We start from the raw sequence: 21,600 nt of genomic DNA, 5'->3' as shown, positions 1-21,600 counted from the left end.
CCCTCGTTAATCTCTTAATGAATTGTTATATATCCATGCAGAGAAATACTACTAATTCATATGATGTCATTGTTCACCTGCTCTTTTGATTCTGTCAGACAGAGTATTAATACCAATTTTTTTTATCTGAAAGGTTTCCTTAACAGTTAATTATAAATAATATCAGTGAAACTTCCAGAGGCTGATGAAGAGGCTATCCATGTAAAAATCAGGCAGATCCAATGATATGGTTGGCACAGGGTAAATTTAATCCCACTGATTTCTTCGTTCCTATGTAATATTTATACATGTATCATATGTATGACAAGTGGTAAAAAGGTTTATAAAGCGACAATGGGTGGCTCGGAAAACAATTATAAAGTTCCCTAATTAAGCAACCAAATTTTGAACAAAAATAAAGATTTATTTCCCTTTTTCAATAATTTTTAATGCTTTCTATGTATTTTTTGTTCAATAACCGTTGCAGTTAATCAAAAACAACATTCAACTTTGAGGAAGGAGGTATTGTGTGATATGAAGAGGATGATTTTTTTAAGTAGTCTAATAGTGTAAAACTAAATTATGAGTTTCTTTTAAAATTGCAGAAGTTGTTATAGATGTTTTATGTAACTTAACAATGCTATTTTAAAATATTCTAGTATTGATTTCGGTTGCTGCTGAAATATAAATAATAATTTTGTACTTGTGCGGGATAAAAAATTCTTATCCGATATCCCCCGGACAATTATTGGGAAACAATGAGACAAAAATAGGCTGACATGACTGATCAGAAGAACTTTACCTGATTTACAGTAACCCTGCTAAAATCTGAAATAAACAGTATTCGTATATGTATACGTATTACACGCTATAATTAAATAACAAAACACACATGAATAATTTATTTTGTTCTGTTTAACCCTTAAACGCGAAGTATGTAGCACTTTGAATTAGCATTGCGTATTCCGCAGTTCGTCAATATCTGTTTACATTTAAATGAAACCGACGAACCTGATAAACCCCGGTAGTTGACATTAGCAACACAGGTAAAACTGTCCACCGCCATATTTGTTTACATCGAAAAGAACCAGGAAGACCCCTTTTATTTTCTCTTGGAATTGCACTTGTACCTGAAAATGTGTCGTTGGGGATGTTCATTAACCAATTCGGTAAGACCTTTTTAGTAAAATGTAGCACTAATTAGACAAAGAATTAAGATACATTATGATTAAAATTTCTTTGTTAACGGGTCGATTTGACTTTGACTAAGTTATTTAAATTTGGCTTTTAAAACCTTGATAAACCGTTTAAATTCTAATGAAAAGTACCACACAATTACCTTTGTTTTGATTTGGCGTTTCAATGTATTACAATGGTAACCGTTGAGTCGGTTCAAGATCTAATTAAATTAGTTAACTGAGTGAATGATAATGCCTTTTGAAGTAATATGTCAGACTACATGCATATACGCAATAAGAAAATAATTTGTAAAAAAGGGGGAGGTCAAGACATTTTTACCCAATTTTTCTAAATTTGCGGAAACAAAACGAGCAATGTTCAAACAAACAACAACTAGGGTCCAAACCCCGGAACCTGCGACACAAGTTCCTTATCTTATTCTTCAGAAGAATATTTAACTTGATACACATTTCCGACATACTTGATTATTAATGAAAAACTTAAAGTGCACTATGGGACATAGTCGGGAGGCGGGGAGAGGGGGGTCTGTCAGGGTTGAATGTCCACTTTTGTTCGAAATAATGTTGATAGTCTGCTAAATCTAAACAATAATGAGCAGATAATAGCCAGGAAAACGCCCTTGTTCTAGATTCCCTTTCCAAAATCTTTGAATCCGCGCCTGACATCTTTGATCATAATTTGTTTGACTATACTTCAATAGGCAGTGTTTACTGCTACAATTTTAATGTAAAGTTACGAAACAAGACAGAGAACAGCTTTTAAAGTAAAAAAGGGGTATGTTTTCTACAGAATTAACGTGTACTACTATTGTATAGAAATTTGCCGCAAGTTTCATTTTAATTTTACTCATAATCGCTTCCTCGACGTGCTTTACTTGATTACATTCTTTTGATTACTGCTATAATCTTAGTTCCTTTGATTACTCTTTGATTACTGCCATAACCTTAGTTTCCTTGATTACTCTTTGATACCTGCTATAACCATGGTTCCCTTGATTATTCGCACTATACGTATCAGTCTGCTAGCATATAAACTCTGCTATACACTTATTACAAATCCGTTAAGTTGCTTCCGTTTTACTCTGATAATATGCATAAAGAGGCAGGGTTTAATTATGGGTGTGGCAGGGTGTAGAGCTTTGAAGTATTGAATATATTACCCATTATGCTGGAGATTGGTTTTATTTTACATTTAATTTAGAACAAATATGATAATATTTTGTATCATATTTTCTAGACTTATATGTGTAAATGGTGCGGGACAAGATATTGCAAAGAATGTTTAAAGGGAGAATTTCGTGGTGAAATGAAAGAAGCAACAAAGTGTAGGATCTGTAATCAGGTAAACTTAATTATTTTGTCTTCCTAGTGATTGGTTAATGTAATATTATATTACGATATTACATTTCTTTGCACACCACTGTTATGGGGAGGTAGGTGTATATACATTTCCTTCAACTTCTTGTCACTTAATTATAGACACGGAGTTCTAATATTTAGGGAACAACCATCTGATTTCTATGAGGGCTACACGTGCTTTGCCTGTCCTGGATTTACTAATTTTTTTCATCTAGGATTTTTCTAACCGTACAGCATTCTCTTTTCTTAGTTACATAATTTTATCTATTTCTAATTTAATCCTTGTCCCTCCCTATATATATCAAATATTGACGAGTTTTCTTTGCTTGATGTGTCCTGTATGCTCCATCTGTCTGTGTTTTCTTTACACCTCTTTTCAAATGTTTAAGTATCAGTCTTCTCAAAAATCATGCATGTCACAAACAAACAGAATTTTCGTTTACATCTGATTCAGAAACAGTAACAGACCACACAAACAGTCATAAAATTTTTCATTTGGTTGTTGTACTTTTGGGATAAAAAGTAGAAAGACTGTGGAGCAAAACTCACTTAATGATACCCCTGCTCCCCTCCCCAAGAACATACATGACCCCCCCCCCATAAGTGATTTAAAACATTTAGATGGAAAAAATAGAAGGGGTACAATGGCATCATATAATAAAGAATCTGTGAAAGTTGTATTAAATTACATTCAGTGGTTGATTAGAAAAATAACCCATCTTAGTCGACATGTGACAAAATTCATTTTTGCATAAGCAAAACCCATAAGGAAACCCAAAAAATCATTCAGATGAAAAAAAAATAGGATGTGCACAATGGCAAAAAATCATTCAGATGAAAAAAAAATAGGATGTGCACAATGGCATTATGTAAGCAAGCATCTGACGTGAAAGTTTCATCAAAATCCAGTTGTTTAAGGGGAGTTGTGGATTAGATGCCCTACGCCCCACTACTCGACAAAAGATAAAGTACATGTTTGCATCAGAAAATCCAAGAAGTAATTCAGGTAGAAAACTAAGTATCAGGTGCACAATTGCAACGCGTATTACAGAGTCTTAGGAAGTTTCATCAAAATCCATTTTGGGGTTTCCAAGAGTTGTCGTTCTTGATTTGGTTTAAAATAAATATAGATCGGAATACAGAAAGGACTATCGTTAAGTGAAAATGTAATAAATGAAGACCAATTTCCTACTACATTATTCACCGCTACCACTGACAGTATCTAAATTTTATATAGAATGCTACCAACGTGCTGGTTTTTGTAAGGATCAGGCAAGTTGGGAAAAATCAGAAACATACATGTCAAAAACCCACTGATCTGACAATACAATTTAACTCAATGATGCTTTCTCTATTTGTAAAGACCAATATTTGATCTCTACTTCATTCGATATGCTCAGACATTTTTCAATAGAATGTCAGAAATAATAAGGATTTTGATAGAGTTATCTGTCCTTTAAATGTTTATATTTAATGCATTTCAATGACATTATAACCCAATTTACCAAAATGAGGCAGAATATCTTGTCTTTTTTTCCTTGATTAGTCAAATTAAATTTTCAAAATGGTGTTTTTTTATACCATTTTTCACCCATGCACTGCATTATTCTTATAGAGACTGACACTTAAGTACTACTCTTATTGTTAGTTCCCTTAAATCCACTCTTGGCGTTTCGAAGATTCATGATAATCTCTCGAATATTTATTTTCAGACTCGATGTCAGGGACAACGAGTGGAGTACGTACCAAGACCAAAGGGAGAGGAAGAGGACAGCAAAAACAAGCGAGGATCATCGTCGAGGGGGAGAAGTGCAAAGTCAGCTAAAAGTACAAAAAGTTCAAAAAGTGCAAAAGGAAGTGCAAAGAAGAAAAAGAAGAAATGAGAAAAACTTTTCCCTTTTTGTAGAATATTTAGGTGCAATGTAACGATTTGTTGAAGAACTGACTACATGGATGTATGTCTTTCCGAGCAATTTATCTACTGTCTTTTTTCTTAGTGCCTTGTTGCAATAAAATCAACGATAAAAAGAAATGGAATTTTTTTATCGCCTCGTTGTACAACTCGTCATAAACAATTTTCCTTTCCTCTTACTTCCGGTACCGGACTTGACTTTTGATGCGCAACTCGAAGAATTCAGTGGATGGATATCTCTTTGTTTAAGAAAGAATTTTCATTAGTACAATGACGTGAATAGAAAAAGAGATACGGTAAAACCTTTAAAAAATGCACCAGCGTATATCAACCTTTCTTTATAACCATAAGGTCTTCAACTAGTGTAAATACACCATTAAAAAAATAATATCATATATATAATCCAGAGATAGTTAATACTTGTTTACTATGGAACATTTGTCATTTAACAGAAAAAGGAATAGATATTGGGAAACGCAACAAATACACCATCGTATAACCTTTATGACAACAGTAAGTCCTTACTGAGATCACCAAAAGGTCTTCAGTAAGCGTAAACACACCTTTAAGTAAGCTCTGTAAGGCTCCGACAACAAAAGTAATAAAAATGATGAATCTTCTACAAAATATACTAAAAAAGTCAAATAACGACACAAAAACACAGTAATGGCAAACTTCTCCTGACTGTAGATCAGGCGCATGTCTGCGTGTGGTTATACCTTAATCATCCCCTTTAATGTAAGATCAAAATGAACTGAAACAATAAATAAACACACCATAAAATTCACTGAGTAATATATCAAACTCCTCTTCTTAGAATTCCCTTAACATAAAATGAGAACGCTTGCAGTTACTGAAAGCTAGCTCACAATGATAATACCATCAAAATTACCAGCATTAGAAATAATCGGTCACTACAATTCAAGTGGACTGGATTTGGAGTAGTAACGTCAAGGATTTGATGTTAGTGCAATACTAAAATGACTCAGTTTTTAGGTTAGGTTGCAATTAGGGGTCGAATATTAATAACTGTAATTCATAAGTTTATATGACTTTTAACAAATTTCGTCGAAAGTGTTACTTCCGTTTAGTACTTTGGCGTGGGTTTTTATCAAGAGTGTGAATTATGTTCACCTTATATGAATAATATAATGATATTATGGATAATATTTATAACACTTTTAAAAGTTTGGTTACATTCTATTATAGAAAATTAGGGGAAAATTTCCCGCCAAAATATTTACACTAAAACCTGTCAAAAAATATTAACGATATACATAACAGATACAAGGAAATGAACGCAGGAAGAGTAGTTTTAAGGACACGCAGGGCCGGATCCTGACACTTTGTGAAGAAGGGGTGCCAGCCGAGGTTCCTCAGAAAAAGGGGGCGTGCTAGGACATTACTTGCCATTTTTTGTCAATTTTACACATGAAAGTAAGAAATTTTCCAATAAAAAGGGGGTTGCCACCCCTACATCCCCCTCTGGATACTCCACTGAAATGTATTTCATTGATTATCGTGGTATATTATGAATCACCCACAGCCTGACTTTAGCACAATTCCACACTAAATTTTGTAATGATCTTGGTAACGTACACATAAAAAATTAAATTACCCATAACATTATGAAGCATGAAAAAGATCTTCGTTAGGAACTTGTGTTTCCTTCACTTTAAAACAAAATTGTGGTTAGTGATCCACTGGCGAATACGTTGCGACATATTGTAACTTCCGAGTCGATCTTCATGGTTACATACGACTATTTTTTAAGGATTTCTCGGGATTGTTTATTTGACATGTTACGCTTTATTTTTCATTTCACAAATTACCATAGCACAACTGACCCGATACTTCGAGATGATTGATACATGTAGTTAGAAAAAATACATAACTGATCAGCGAAACGTTTCAACTTAACAAAGTTCAATCTTATCTAAATCAACTACTGTAAATGTGGACTATTTGTTATGATTTTTGCTACATTAGCGGTCACAAAATATACGCAACAATAAAGACCACGTGAAAATTAAATGAGTTTTAGATTTATTTATTTTTAAGACTTTATGGAGTCTGACCGCAAAAATTACATCTAGGCCGAATATTTATATTTATATAAGGCAAGTGTGGACCCAAACTGGTATTTCCCGAGGGGCAAGTACGGACCCAGACTGGTATTGCCCGAAGAGCAAATTTGAACATACATGTACGTTTTGTCTTGTATGGGTTTGTATTGCCTAGAAAACTCCATTTATTGATATCAATAATTGAATTAAGCGTATGTTGATACATATCCATTAACATATGTTACTACATATCTACTGACATCAATAAATGGGGAACAAATTCCACAATGGCTTACCATAACCATAAGACAAGTCGTATACATATAACAACGCTTCTTTCTTGCAGGTGTACGAGCATGGTTGTGTTGAACTTGATATGTCATGTTAAGGATTGACCATTTCACTTTATGCACGTTAGCTTGGTAAAATTCCGGACTCTCAGTTTTTTTTAAATTAACGGAAATCAACAGTGTGGTATCTGTCAGTTACATGGATGGCCCCAATTTGAAAACGGTAGGGGTCATAAACTCAGAATTAAATAGGATCATTCCTTTAGTAGTTAGTAAAATCATATCAAAATTTCATAACAATTAATCAACCATAACTATATAAAGTCATTGCACGAAAACCTATTGAATATGGACGACGACGAAGACGACACGGACGCCGCCGAACTTGACGCCGCTGTCAGTACATATACCAATATACGATCGCAATTTTTTTTACATATTTAAGGTCTTTGGTTTTACATTAGTATAGTTAAACAGTTCTCTATCAAAAGAGAATAAAACTGCAAAACTGTGGAAGTTTTCCCACCTACAGTCATCTACTCAACAGAAAACATTCACCACATTCAAAGTTCTTATGAATTAAAATTACAATAACGGTATATGAAGGACTTTAAGGCTAATTCCATCGATACTGGCTCACAGCTAAATCTTGTATCAAACAATTTTATCAACTTCTGAATAGCCTGAAAAATGTTTTCTACACTATAGTACTTGTTTTGCAGCTGTATAAAATATATCCAGAGGCACTACCAGTATTATTTGGTTACAGAATCAACATAATGCGTATGTACATTCAGTACTTCACAACACTGTCATTACCTTTAGAATCTCTATTTCATTATATCCTATAAATTTTCTTCACAATTTAACAAAACTTACTTATTTTTTCGTGTGTAGTATTAATGTCTTGATACTTAATAAAATCCCCACCCTCTTAACAAATGTTCAAGTATGAATGTGACTAAAATGATATTTTAATGCACATGTACAAACTTTACTTTATTAGCATGAAGTCATAAACAAAAAATGGTTTAATTAAAATTCATATTAAGAGTAGTCAGTTCATGCAGTCTGACATATACATATATATCAAACTGAAAAACGTTGGAGATCATCGTATGTTATGTTCCGGTCACCCTACCGTCTCTCCTTCAGACCCTCTACCCAAGAGTTTTTATTTGTTATTTTGAAAAACATAATTATAAAGTCTGCCGATTGTCTTTCAGAAAAAAAGTAGAAAATAAAGCCATAGATTTTTTTCTATCCTAGATGGAAAAACAAAGAGAAATATTGGTTGTTTATATTTAGATTCGATTGTAAACACACATGACGTGAGTGTGCTCTTGGTCGTAGATAATAACCCTTTGGGATTCGGAACTTGAATTAGATATTTGTTGTTCTGACCACCACCGTCAAAACAAAAAAAAATATCTCAAGCGCCGAATTCCAAAAAGGACTAGACCGTGGACATGATTTTTGTTTTTGCATATTTGATTCATTGTATTCTAAGTTTGGTGTCACTAAGACTTATTCTATTTTTAAAAATTCAATAAAAATAAATCCCTACCTACAGACCCGACAAAATTTTAGAATGGTGATTGGAAACATAACATTATTTTTTCGGCCTTGGAGATTTCTCATCAATTGACTGGCGTGCACCAATAAGTTGACCTACCTTTCTGTCTTACATGCACTTGGAGGTGTTGATTTTATCCCAAAAAGTATTTTGCTTGGTCAAAGATTAATCAAGGGAACCAAGGTTATAGCGGTAATCAAAAGAATGCAATCCAGGGACAAAGACCAGACATGGAAAACAGACACACACAACAAAGAACAAAAAGCAACCAAAACCATGCACACAAAGTAACAAAAGCAAACGAGCAACTCAGCCTCTACTAAAAACTGGGAGCATGGACCAGGTGCATCGGTAGGGTAAGCGTCCTCTGCTTTTCTAAAACATCCGCCGAGTTGCTCATAAAAAGTCAAGTCCGAGGTGGACGAAAGAGGAAGATTCAGCAAATGCTCTAGGCTGTACAATATATATAGCGTACACATTACAAATTGGAACACTAGGTCACGGATCGACATTAAATCACGTGATAATGCATTTAATGAATTTTATGAATGAACGTGGTCACATGACAACTAATTTCCCCGAATACACCATGACCCACATTCATGGGTATGACTATGCTCGGGGACTTTGTATACGCTTCAATGCTTTACACCGTCCATGAGAGACCCAAATGATAGCCAAGAGCGTTAAGAAACCCCTCTACCCGTCACGTATTACAAATATCACATATGAGTGCAAACCGAGTTTAAAAGTATTGGGTATATATGTTAGCACGAAAACGAAAATTAAACCAAGTATAGGTACAGTCAGCTGATGGTCGGCGTCACTCATATCGTGCAAATGATTGGCTAACACTGTGTTACGAAAGATTTTCGGGGATTTTAGTGGTTTATTTCCATAACGACAGTCGAATATTTATCAGCTCAAAGCAACGACGTCCTAGCTTTATAATGCACGAAATGAAGGATGTAACGGATATATGAATAGTGCTATCGTTTTCAACTTTATTGTTATAGTATTATTTAAATAGTATGTAATACGTTGATTACAATTAGGAATACCTTTAGCTGATTCGTTATAGCTTGTGTACTATGATCAATCAAGCAGTGGAAACAATTTAGGAGGTGTTTTAAAGTTTTCAAAGTCAAATAATATCCTCTGAAAAAAATAAGATTTCAACCGGATAGTATTATTCATTATATAGATAGCAGTGTTCTGTGGAATATTCCCAGTGTAATAAATTTCGATATGTTTCACACTGTGAAATGAGTTCGGTAACTTCACTCTCGGACTTTTACCCGCCAAAACGTCCAGATTCGATATCAATCCGCCTATCACAGAATTTAAAATTTATGTTGCAAATAATGATAAATTATGACGAAAATCTATATAATAAATATGATAATCAAGTGGTTATCGTGAATAACCAAAATATGATCACTCGTGCAAAGTTTTTGGGCGAAAAACTCACTATATAGAATTTTGTTACTGCAGCATGCCATACAAACTGGTCACGCATGAGTTATTAAATCTAATAGACTACTCATACCCGCTTCAGAACGCAGATAACTTAACAAATATGGATAAATTTAAAGCAAAGCAAAGAACGCCTATCGTATCGATGCATATAGTTCATAATTTTTTGTGTTTATTTTTAATTCAATTAATGTATGTTGTTCTTGAGTAAAAGCCCTTGTTTTTCTGTTGTCGTCTCACTTATTATGGCTATGTTATATGAATTTCAAGATGTTAGATACCCTCAAATCAGATATTTTACCAATACGAAGATAGCAAGTTCAAGATCAAACGTTCAACTTCGATATTTCACCATTTTCTTGATTTCAAAATCATAAGTGAACGTCATGAAATATTTTCACTTGGGATTGCTCCATTGTATTTCATTAGACATGTTTGTAGCTCCGCTTCAACAAAGTTTGTCAAAGAAGTTACATTAGTATAGCTAACAGACTTCTGGAAAATTGATCAAGATCTGGTCTTAAGTAGAGTTCCCATTTTTAGTCATTGAATTTGGGCAAGGAAAAATTTTCGTATTTTCTTAGCATGATATTTTGCTTTCAAAACAAATATATTTGAATAAAAAAATGAGTTAAAGAAATGTATATCGACAAAGTGAAGATCGAATCATTCATTCATCCATTCATTCATTTAGTTCCTCATACATGAGATTATGAAAACAAATTTATATGGTCATGAACAGATAGCAAAATTACGAAGAAAAATTAATAAAAAAGGGTGTATATAAATGAACATAATAAAGGAGTGATATAATAATGTTAATATTTCCCAACACATGAGTTTATTAAGCATGCAAAGAAAAAAACAATTACATGCACCCACACTCTTCAATTCGTCTTGTATTCTGCTTAATACTCTGTAAGTGGCAAAGTTTCAGAAAGTATCAGTACTCATCATATTACATGTGTAATACAGTTCGTCTATCTATTACATGTGTAACACAGTTCGTCTATCTATTAGCTAAGTTGTCATCACAAGGTATAAGAGAATTTCGTATAAGGCTTCTTCGTCGTACGTATTAAGTGGTGAACATATGTAAATCAAAATTTCGATCAGTGTCGCCCAGAACGCTTCTCTAAAAATATGGCAGTACAGATACATTTACATGCAAACACAAAATCAATTAAAAGTACAGTTTATTTCATTTGGGTCATCTACATAACCTTAAATTTTGTAACAAAGTAAGATGTTCTGATTTTTATAGTAGAATACATGTTTACAATTAATTCCTGGATATTGCGAAAACGTTGAAATTGTCCGTCTTCCGGAATGGAGGTTTTCCAACGTTCTAGTTGTATATTCAAAATGTTATTGTTCACCAGCTTCTTCCATTCACTTTTTGACCGAAAAGTAGCAATATCAATAAACTCCTTTATTTATTTCTCTAAACTGTAAAATTTCAGATTTCTAAAGATGTCCGGAATCAATCCAAAATGTTTATGATTGGGGTCCATAATATAATTGAATAATTTGGCACGCACACTGTATATTCTTTGATATAATTTTATAATTTAAGTGTAAAAATCAGGCAGTAGGTGAAACATGGTATGAAAGAAAACTATCATTTTGATGGTGTAATTTGACTATTTGCACCATCAGAATCAAGGACAACAGGATTTTCCATATCATGCTGGACCATTGAGTTACAATTTCATTGAAAGGCACTGAAAATGAACATTTCTAGGGCAGATATCTCTGTCAAAAACATCATTATTCTAAGACTCTATTAAAAACTTTCTGCACAAAGCCAGTGATTCAGAGATCAAATAATGGTCTTTTCAAATAGAGAAAGTATCCTTGAGTGCTATTACATTATCAGATTGGTGGGATTTTGACATACATGTTTCTGATTTTTTCTCATTTAGCCTGATTCTTACAAACACTCACACTTCGATAAAAGCTTCACAGCCTCTGAAGGAACAACATTTTACTTTTGTCAATTTGGTTAATTACATGATATACTCCAAGGATACTTTCACTCTTACGTGTGCTTATTTTCAACTAGAGAATATTCTCTATAATCATACGCTGGAAATGGTTTAACAACAAATTATCACAAAGTTTCAAGTTATTCTAGACATCGATTTCGTACAACGTGACTTAAATAAGTTTAGCAGTACTTTTTTTTAAATTTTTTTATTTGACATGCTTAGTTGTCCTATCTGATGATCTTAATTTTAAATCAAATTTAATGCCTAGCCGCATGTGTCTTTCGGTACAACGGACACGATCGGGACCGAGGGACCACGTTAAGTCTAATAGAATATTTTGAGAGCTCTAAGACAACTGTAGGACACATGACTTCTGTGCGTTTAAACGGAATCTCCACCTTTTTGAAAACTTAAAACAGATATTCAACATTCATTGAAGAGAAAATGCAAACAAATATTATAGGCAGATTCAAGGGGGCCCCTTATGAATTTGGAAAAAATCGTGAAAATGACACACTTTTTGTGTGTATATGTACGCATATAAAAGTGTTTAACAAAGATTTGTTTGTGCCCCCTCCATCTTTGACCCCTTCCTTAGGGTAGTCCCGGGAACCGCCACTGTATACTGTCACCTAATGAAGGAGTACTAACAATATCAATAACACCTGTGTTAGGGTTAACACTCTCTAATTCGTATTATAAATTAAATATAAAAGCTTAGTACAATAGACCCGACAAAAAACCTCCTTTAATAGGGAAGTATTCAGATTCATTGACAGAACTTTTAATATTTGAATTGCAGTCATTTACTGCCTTTATTCAGAATAAAGTTTAAACAGTAAGCCTAGACTGTGTCAAATGCATTCCTGCTGTCTAAGAGGCTACATATACATTACTAGATATTTCAATACTGTGATATATAGTTGTTTGTATATCAAAAGACGCTATGAGACAACTGAAATTCTTTTGGAATCCTTGATGCTGTGGGTTTGGAAAAGTTGAGTGTATTTACAACAATATGAAATTTAATTATTTCACTTATCCTACCAGTGTACCTGCCCCATGCTCTATGTTAAGAGTGCAGTCCATGTTTCTAATATAATTTCTTTCTTTGTGCATGTTATTTTGCGTATTTCATGTTCTTTTTTTTTCGTTTGTCTCTTTGTTTTGTTCGGTCGTTGTCCCTGTATTGCGATCTTTTTAAATTCCGTTGATTCATCTTATACCTTTCAATGAACAATAAAAACTTAGATTTAAGTAAAATTTCTTTTGTGAGATGTTAAAAACAAGAAATTTACTATATAATAATAAAATGAAAAAATAATAAACATTCTTGATATAATCATCTAACGTTAGTATCCTGATCTTATCAGGAAAATTGCAATGTAATATAATTCAATACCCACGTAAATTTACTCTTTTGATCCCCCCATCATATTTAAATTACTCGTTTTTTTTTCGTTTCAAGAAAATTGAGAACCATTTCATTTGAATTCAACATGGTAATGTGGCGCATTTTGGAACAACTCCAATTTTTCAATGTATGTGTTATGAAGTGCTAGAAAAAGCATCGAATCGGGAGATAACTCCATTACAAGAAAGTTATAAAATATCACGAACTGACTATTTATAATATTTCAAGTGTATTAATTTGTTTGGCCAAACTAGTTTTTGGATATATACGTAGTATTAAAATGTATATGAAATTACCTAATTAATATTCCGATCCATCGATTATTTATGACCAAATATTCAAATTTAAAAATACGGAGGGTGATTAAATGACGCAACATAAGATCTGTTGTATTATCGTTTAATGATTTAAATTATAAAATGAACATTTACATGTATTTGCCAACCATTTCAAAGCATGTTAGTCCTTGCTACCGCCACGCTGTATGCAAAGAATAACATTTCGTCCTATAGAGTAGTATAAAACATTACACCAATAAAGAAAATAAAGAATATTCAGTCAATTACAGTAGCTAAGTTGATCTCACAAGTTAGCTAAGTTGTTATCGCAAGTTAAACAAATTTACCTAGAATATGGGTTTCTGTAGTAAATCGAGACAACATGCATTTTAAACGTGCTTAATTTGGTGTATGTTAGTTTGAAAAATAAAAGTAAACAAAAACTTACAAGTAAAATTTTGGATAAACTAAACATTCGAAAGGTAGTATCTATTAGATAGACACGGTTAAGGCTAAATTTCCTGAGGGTCAGAGAAGTAAATGTCCCAAAAAGCAATGAAGGATTTGAAGCGGAAGAAAATAACAATAGGATATACAAACTTCGACACTACACGCCCAGTAAAGGAGTCATACAGTATTTCTAATATATTTTGGTCATCCATTGGCGCTTCAAATATACTGTCTTCTATCCAATACAACAAATTAATTATTGCAAGACAGAAAAACAAATAATGTATCCCTGATCCGGTTCTGTCTACCTTCTTGAAATTATTCATTTGGAGAATGCAAATGACTTGCATGTAAAGTTCAGTCATCTTTACCAATCCCTTAATCATCAAGTAGAACGTCTGCTCTTGATCATAGAAAATGATATAATTTTCTTCATAATTGTGTAGTGCAAAGATACAAGAAAAGACACCCGATAAATAGTAAACAACAGTTCCCAAAACTCCGATAATAATTATTTTGTCGTGGAAGTAATGAACATAAAATGATAACGTTGATGACATGATGCGATCTAACACATACTACTAATTAACAAAAAACGATAATCTGTAAATGATTTTTTAAAATAATATTTTCTAAATAAAAACCCTTTTATTTTGTGATAGTTTTGTCATTTGATATGTTCGTGCGTTGACAAATGAAATTCTATAACAATTCCATAATGATTATATTTGTTAAATGATCAAATTAAATGTTTGACTAAAATTCCAATTTGGTAAATTTCCCTTTTTTTTATGCTCAAGATGTGACGTTGGCTAAAATAATGAACATGTATGCATGTATGTTTCATTTGTTTCACGCTAATAACACTGATAATTAAAATTTGACGTGAGTACGATAAGTAAAAAAATACTTTTTATAGTTAATCCTGTTTTTTATAACATAGAATAAATTAACTTTATGAGATTTTCCCTTTTTTTCAGTAGCAAGTTCGTATTGAACGGTTCAGGAAATCAGTTTCAAGTTTTAATTTCATTTATATTTTCTAATAAAATTAGCAATATATTTATCTTACCTCACAATGCACAGCTAAACTATTTAATATTGTCATTGTTTAGTCTAATTGTTCTTTTAAGCATATCAAAGCAGAATTGTTCATAGCAGTGGAAAACCACATATAAAGTTTTAAACATATGATATATAGATGTACAAAAAATGTAAGATTGACCCTAATTGTTGTGAATGTCCAATGTATTAGACACAATGCATCATATTTCCTTTTATTAAGTTCTCGTATTCGGTTACAAATGTTGACACTTAAAGAATCTTTTTTTTTAATTAGAGAAATTAAATGCAATGTTATACAGTGCCTTTTATTCAAAGTTTTTGTTTTTAAAAAAATGGCATGATCTCATGTCAAATAAGAAACAAATTGCAAAAAATTGTAAAAGCTGCCGTAAGTAATGACATGTATGTTTTTTCTTATTTTAACGTCCTTGTTTACGACTAATTTCACACTTTCGACTTTGAGTGAAATTTGTTTCTAACTCATACTAATTTAAGTTAAGAAGTTACAATATGAACAGATACAAAGTACAAAAAATTATTCATAAACGTTTCATTTAAATCAGTATAATCAATATATCTCCCTACATTCACAATTTCCTCTTGTTCAATCCCACTACAGATTTCATGCGCATGCCCTGTCAGGAGATATTGGTCATTAATGTGTACAAGTGTCGGATATCACTTTTATTTATTTTGAAGGAATGTCATCGTTCTGTTACCGTGGATTTTTATTACTTTTGTTTTCGGGCCTTTTAGAGCTTACTTAAAGGTGTATTTCCACTTGTTGAAGACATTAGGCGATCTCTGATGAAATATTTTACTGCTTTGTATTTAGACTATACTGTGGTGCATTTGTTGAATAACATCATATCCATTTTTTTTAATTGTCTGAAGTTGAAATTTATAGTTTTACGTTTTGTTACAAACAATAAAAATAACTTATTTTTAGCTCACCTGACCCATAACTTAACGTTCGTTTTAGTCGTCGACGTAGTCATTTTGGTCTTTAATCTTTTGTTGACAACCACAATAAATAAAAAAAATCAGTTGATGATAGACCTGCGAAAATCAGTATATCCATAATATCTCTCTACTTATGTTGCTACAAAATTGAAGTCATAACTAAAGAGGTTTTATGGTCGTCATCATGGATTCGTGGATCGTTATGGTGTATCTTTCTGCACCATGAAAACTGATTTATTCAACGGATCATGACCTTTTCCTTCACTCTTATGAGGCTGACTTTATAGCTGATCTGATCAGAAAGAAAGAATATCGTTTGGCTAGATCCTTCAATCTCAGTTTCCGCTATATAGATGACGTATTATCTTTGAACAATCCTAATTTCGGGGATTTGATACATCGCATCTACCCAAAAGAACATGAGATAAAGGATACTACAGACACTGTGAAGTCAGCCTCATATCTTGACCTACACATAGAAATCTATGGTAAAGAAAAACTATTGACCAAACTTTACGACAAACGTGATGACGTTTCATTCAAAATTGTCAACTTTCTTTTCATCTGTGGCAACATGCCTTTGGCTCCTGCGTATGGAGTGTTCATATCACAACTCATACGTTATGCCAGAGCTTGCCGAAACTACACAGACTTTTTGTATCGCGCTAGAACTCTAATAAATAGGCTTCTGGAACAGGGTTATGTTGCTACAAGATTGAAGTCATCACTACAGAAGTTTTATGGTCGTCATCATGAACTCGTGGATCGTTATGGTGTATCCATCAGCACCATGAAAACTGATTTGTTCAACGTGTCATAGTTTTCCTTTCCACTTTCGTCTAACCCGGACTTGAATTTTTATGAGCAGCTCGGCTGGTGTTTCTAGAAAAGCAGAGGACGCTTACCCCACCGGTGCACCTGGTCCATGCTCCCAGTTTTTAAGTGGAGTCCGAGTTGCTTATTTGCTTTTGTTACTTTGTATGTATGATTTTAGTTACTTTATGTTCTTTGTTGTGTATGTCTGTTTTCCATGTCTGGTCTTTGTCCCTGGATTACATTCTTTTGATTACCGCTATAACCTTGGTTCCATTGCTTACTCTTACAAAGATCACAAGATAAATGTTAATAAACCTTCCCTTCAAGTAAGCTCTGAAAGGCCCCTACAACAAAAGTAATAAAATCCACAGTAATGACCAACATTGATACGTTGTGTTAGGTCCAAATCATTCATTCCCATTTCGTGCTGCAAGTGCAACAGACACATTGGAAATAGTGAGTACACAACCGACAACGACAAAACTAGTTTAAGGCAACGAAAAATCACCAAAAACATGTTTTATTCATGAAATATTTATTGAATGTTTTAATTTGATCTTTAAATTGAATCCCAAGCAATAAATCGAGCTGTAAAAATCAACCCAGGGACAAAAATTGCTAAAGAATTATAATGTAAAACAAAATGAGCTCAATCGAAAATTATGATTGTTTAAAGATAACACGTCATCTATATAGCGGGAACTGAGATTAAAGGATCTAGCTAAACGACATTATTTCTTGCGGATGAGATCAACTATAAAGTCAGCATCATAAGAGTGAAGGAATAGGTCAGCAAGTAGAGGAGCACAATTTATTCCCATTAGAATGCCGATCGTTTGTTGAAAAACGCGTCCACCACACTGGACAAATATGTTGTCGATTAAAAATTCCAGCATTTTGTAAACATCTTCTTCTGTATATTTGGAAGATGATTTGGAATTATTTCCTACAAAGTATGATGAATCTCTACCAAGAACTATATATTTGTATCTAGGTGTACCATCTTTTTTGGAAAAAAAACAACGATGTATAATGTTTTTAAGTCGGTATTTTAACAGAGTATATGGAAAAGAAGTATACAGTGTTGAAAAATCATAGCTTTTAATGCTATTATATTCTAATAATAGTCTTGAACTGATTGTCTCCAAAAGATCTTTCGAATTTTGCAGGATCCGCATTGAAATAATACCACTACGGGAGTAACAAGTGATGTTGTAGGACTGCAAACCCTCTGTGACAGCTGTGAGTATAGCAGTTAAAAGTTTTGAAAGAGGTTTGGTGAAACAAATTGCAGATCCAGCTATGTAACGTTGTTTGTATGGATTCTTGTGGAGTTTAGGAATCCAGTACATAGACGGTAAATCACAGTCATCGTCCTTGGTAGAGGATAGCACAAATTTATGGTTTTCCAAAATTTCTTCTTTGGATATTGTGGTAGCAGTACAGGTCCTATCACTGCTGTTATTTTCTAGGTCTACCTCTGATAATACACATTGGATGTAAAACGTTTTGCAGACAAAAACAATGTCGTTTTGAGCTTTGTCTGCTGGTACGACAACATATTTGTCATGTGTAGTAGACAGTGTTTTTGCTATATCACGGTCCTTGAAAACTGATGTAGCATTGGCACTCATTGACCTACTTTAAACTTTTATTCGTTTTAAAATTAATGACTTCACGACCTTTAACCACTCTGACAGAGAATCAATGTCTTCTTGTTCTTGTTTTATTCATTTTCTTGCGTAGTCCTCCACGGCATCCATAAGAACTTTAAAGTTATAGTTCCAATGTATGGAGTGCGGTTCACGGTACTCGGGACCTTTAGAAAGGATATTACGCAGAAATTCGTTTTCGATGATGGACAAATCTCCCGTAAGTATTTACTATTTTTATAGGGGTAATATCTTCCCTTTTCTATTCAGTACAACTGAAAAAAAAAACAAAAAAAAAAAAAAAAAAAAAAAAAAAAAAAAAACAACAGAAAAACGAATAGATTTGTCAGAGAACCTGTATTCAATTTCAAAATTATTTTAAAGACACTTTACAGCTACTTATACATTTTTTATAAAAAAAAACAATAAGTTTGTTTTTAATGTTCCAATCCTTATACACATTAAACAAAATAAAACATGGCACAAATCCAACTCAGAGCAAACTAGGTAATAAACGGACTACAATATTTAAGTATCAGGTCTGATCAAAGTAAAAGGAAACAGATGCAGCGATCATGAGCTATTCTGAATGTAGACAGTCGGTCATTGAACAACATATTCTAAGGCTGAGTAAGAAGGGAAAGCGTTATTTTCGCATTTTTAACCAAACTGATCATGTATTTTTTGGTCAGTAAGGAAAAAGATAATTCTTTTTTCAGGACTATATAATCAGATGTACACATCATTGATGTCGGCAAGATATATCAATAGCAATGGCTGTAGAGTTTATGGAGTGAGAACTTCAGAGAAAAGATCTCAAACTTAAAGTAAAATTCCTCACAAAGAAAGCTTTTCTGTATGAATCTAGCAGGGTGTAAACGACCGTGCTTCTCTAGCATCTCTTTTATGTTGGTAAAAATATAGTATCATTTTTGTTAAAGTTCAAAACTTCATTTCTTATTTTAATGAATGTTTGATAATTCTGATTTAGATATTCAAATACACCTGTGAATGCTTTTATATTTTTCAATGTTTAAAGTTGCATTTTCAAAACTAATTTTTATTCCTCGACCCTACTATACTGGTGAAATATAAATTCTTTTATGAAGCATAAAATTGGTTCAACTGGAATACTGAACTTGCTAAAACAATTATTTGGTTGACACGTACACGTTGTTAAACATTCATCTAAAACACATTTTAAGTCTTCCTTGTTGCACGGTTTTATATGTAAACAACACAAAATACTATGAATTAAAGTTGTTCCATCCCGTTGAAATATTTAACACTCACAGTGTTTTTGTCCTGGTGGATATTTTATGGTATATTGTTTTTATCACTTTATTTTAAAACGGTTCAGGGAAACTAAAATTATACTATAATTTTATTATATTTAACAAATTTTAGAGACATCAAAACTACTTTTATGAATTTTGATCTTGGGATCTTTTAAATATTATTGTCAAGATGTAAGAAATACAAGCTTTTTGTGGTAGAAATCATGAAATACAATCAGTGTTTTCAAAATGGGTAAATCTAGAACATTTCATTTATATGATGTATGATTTTGTATGATTTGATTTCAAGCCAAATTGTTTCAGCGAAATACAATTCTAGTAAAGAATATTCTTTTTTTTTTCAAAACAATAAAACATCGACTTTCATCCCGACTAATTGATGGCATTGTACAACTTGTTTTTGTATTCTATCAATCAGAATCTTACATATGGGTAATCGAATGAGTCCGCTAGACGTGAGATATATGCACTAGATAAAATGTAATACAAGTGGTAATTTGAGCTATCAACTAGCTGCTTGGTTGAGAAAAAAAGTTCATGGCATGCAATTTGTAATTAATTCCAGGAAAAGCCAGTCACTGGACATAAATGTTTTTTTTTATTCTTTTTGATTACCGATATAACCTTGGTTCACTTGATTACTCTTTCAGAAATCTATATACCAATATTTGTCTAATGCATTACACCTAACATTGACTTAAAAAGTTTCCTGAAGAAACCCTTTCTATAGAACGATATTTTTGGAGTCTTTCCACTAAGTACACAAGTGTCAAATTTAAAGTGATTTTGCACAGATGATAAATAAAACATTTCATGTAATCGTTGATTTCAGAGCTAGCATTTGAAAGAATCGGGAAAAATTTGAAAATGACGAATTATGCTAATGGTTTATTGAAGACAATTGAGATTTCGTTTGTCTAAGAAGTTTCAGATGATGCATAAAAACGAATTCAAAGTTACAATAGAATGGTGGGGGGATTATGCATTTTAGATTATGTTTTGAAAAAAATCATTCATGTAAAGTCTTGTGTGTTTTATTCCATCGTGGCAAACCCAATTGCCTGACCTTTAAAGGAAATATTACTTAAACATGTGTTATGTATGCGATCTTTGTTAAACTTAATGATTAATACTTCCTCATTGTTTCTCGTTGTTTCTTTCCGATGAGCAAATGAGGATAAGGCGGTCTGAACTCTTCCTGTCATATAAAATATTAAATGGTGGTCTTTGTAAGAATCATGCAAATTATATTATATTTCATACACCCAAAAAAGAAGTCTTCACATTTTTATTCTTGTTATTAAGTTACGTTATAGGTCTATATGATGCAATTTAGAATTATTCATTCCATTCTGTCTATAGTCAATCTGTCCAATAGTCATGCTTTCGGTGATAATTCACATTGAAAATACAATGGTTTCTACTGTATTGTAATGTCATTTACAATACAGTCAATAATGTCATTTGTCTCTCTTCAGTTTGAATTCTATAGTTTATTCTATATATTTTTTTATCTCTAATGAACAAGAGTTCTATGAAAATCCACGTTATTTTCTGTTTACACAAGCATTTTAAGCAAAATATCAAAACAAAACAAAACACAACAGAATGTATACATTCCAACCATCTATCACATTTGCATGATTCCAATCTGGAATGCTACTTAATGTATCTAATTTCCCACGTTCTCAACTACATGTATAAAAACATTCTTTTTTTCAATCTGCCATTTTCATTTCCCTGGTGAATCAGTACATTTACTTAATGACATGGTAGATCCGACACAACCAAAGCTTGAAGCATTACCCTGGGCATC

At 32.7% G+C, this 21,600-nt stretch overlaps 1 protein-coding gene across 1 annotated transcript; it reads left to right on the top strand.

Annotated features, from left to right (window-relative positions):
- Positions 1-992: 992 nt before the first annotated feature.
- Positions 993-4,569, top strand: LOC148612629 (uncharacterized). Its single transcript, XM_088594272.1, has 3 exons — positions 993-1,148; positions 2,416-2,520; positions 4,250-4,569. The coding sequence occupies exons 1-3, from the start codon at positions 1,116-1,118 to the stop codon at positions 4,418-4,420; spliced, it is 309 nt and encodes a 102-aa protein (XP_088450398.1). The 5' UTR covers positions 993-1,115; the 3' UTR covers positions 4,421-4,569.
- The last annotated feature ends 17,031 nt before the right edge of the window (positions 4,570-21,600 follow it).

The sequence above is a fragment of the Perna viridis genome, chromosome 7 (assembly GCF_037379345.1).
Source record: "Perna viridis isolate PV_CMFRI_1.1 ecotype Kerala chromosome 7, ASM3737934v1, whole genome shotgun sequence".
In the NCBI taxonomy this organism is placed as follows: domain Eukaryota; kingdom Metazoa; phylum Mollusca; class Bivalvia; order Mytilida; family Mytilidae; genus Perna; species Perna viridis.
This window is presented reverse-complemented; position numbering and strand designations above follow the sequence as displayed.

Coding starts and splice junctions, on each gene's coding strand:
- LOC148612629 (XM_088594272.1), top strand. CDS start 1,116: ATGTGTCGTTGGGGATGTTCATTAACCAATTCG. Junction 1,149..2,415: donor GATGTTCATTAACCAATTCG/GTAAGACCTTTT, acceptor CATATTTTCTAG/ACTTATATGTGTAAATGGTG. Junction 2,521..4,249: donor AGTGTAGGATCTGTAATCAG/GTAAACTTAATT, acceptor ATTTATTTTCAG/ACTCGATGTCAGGGACAACG.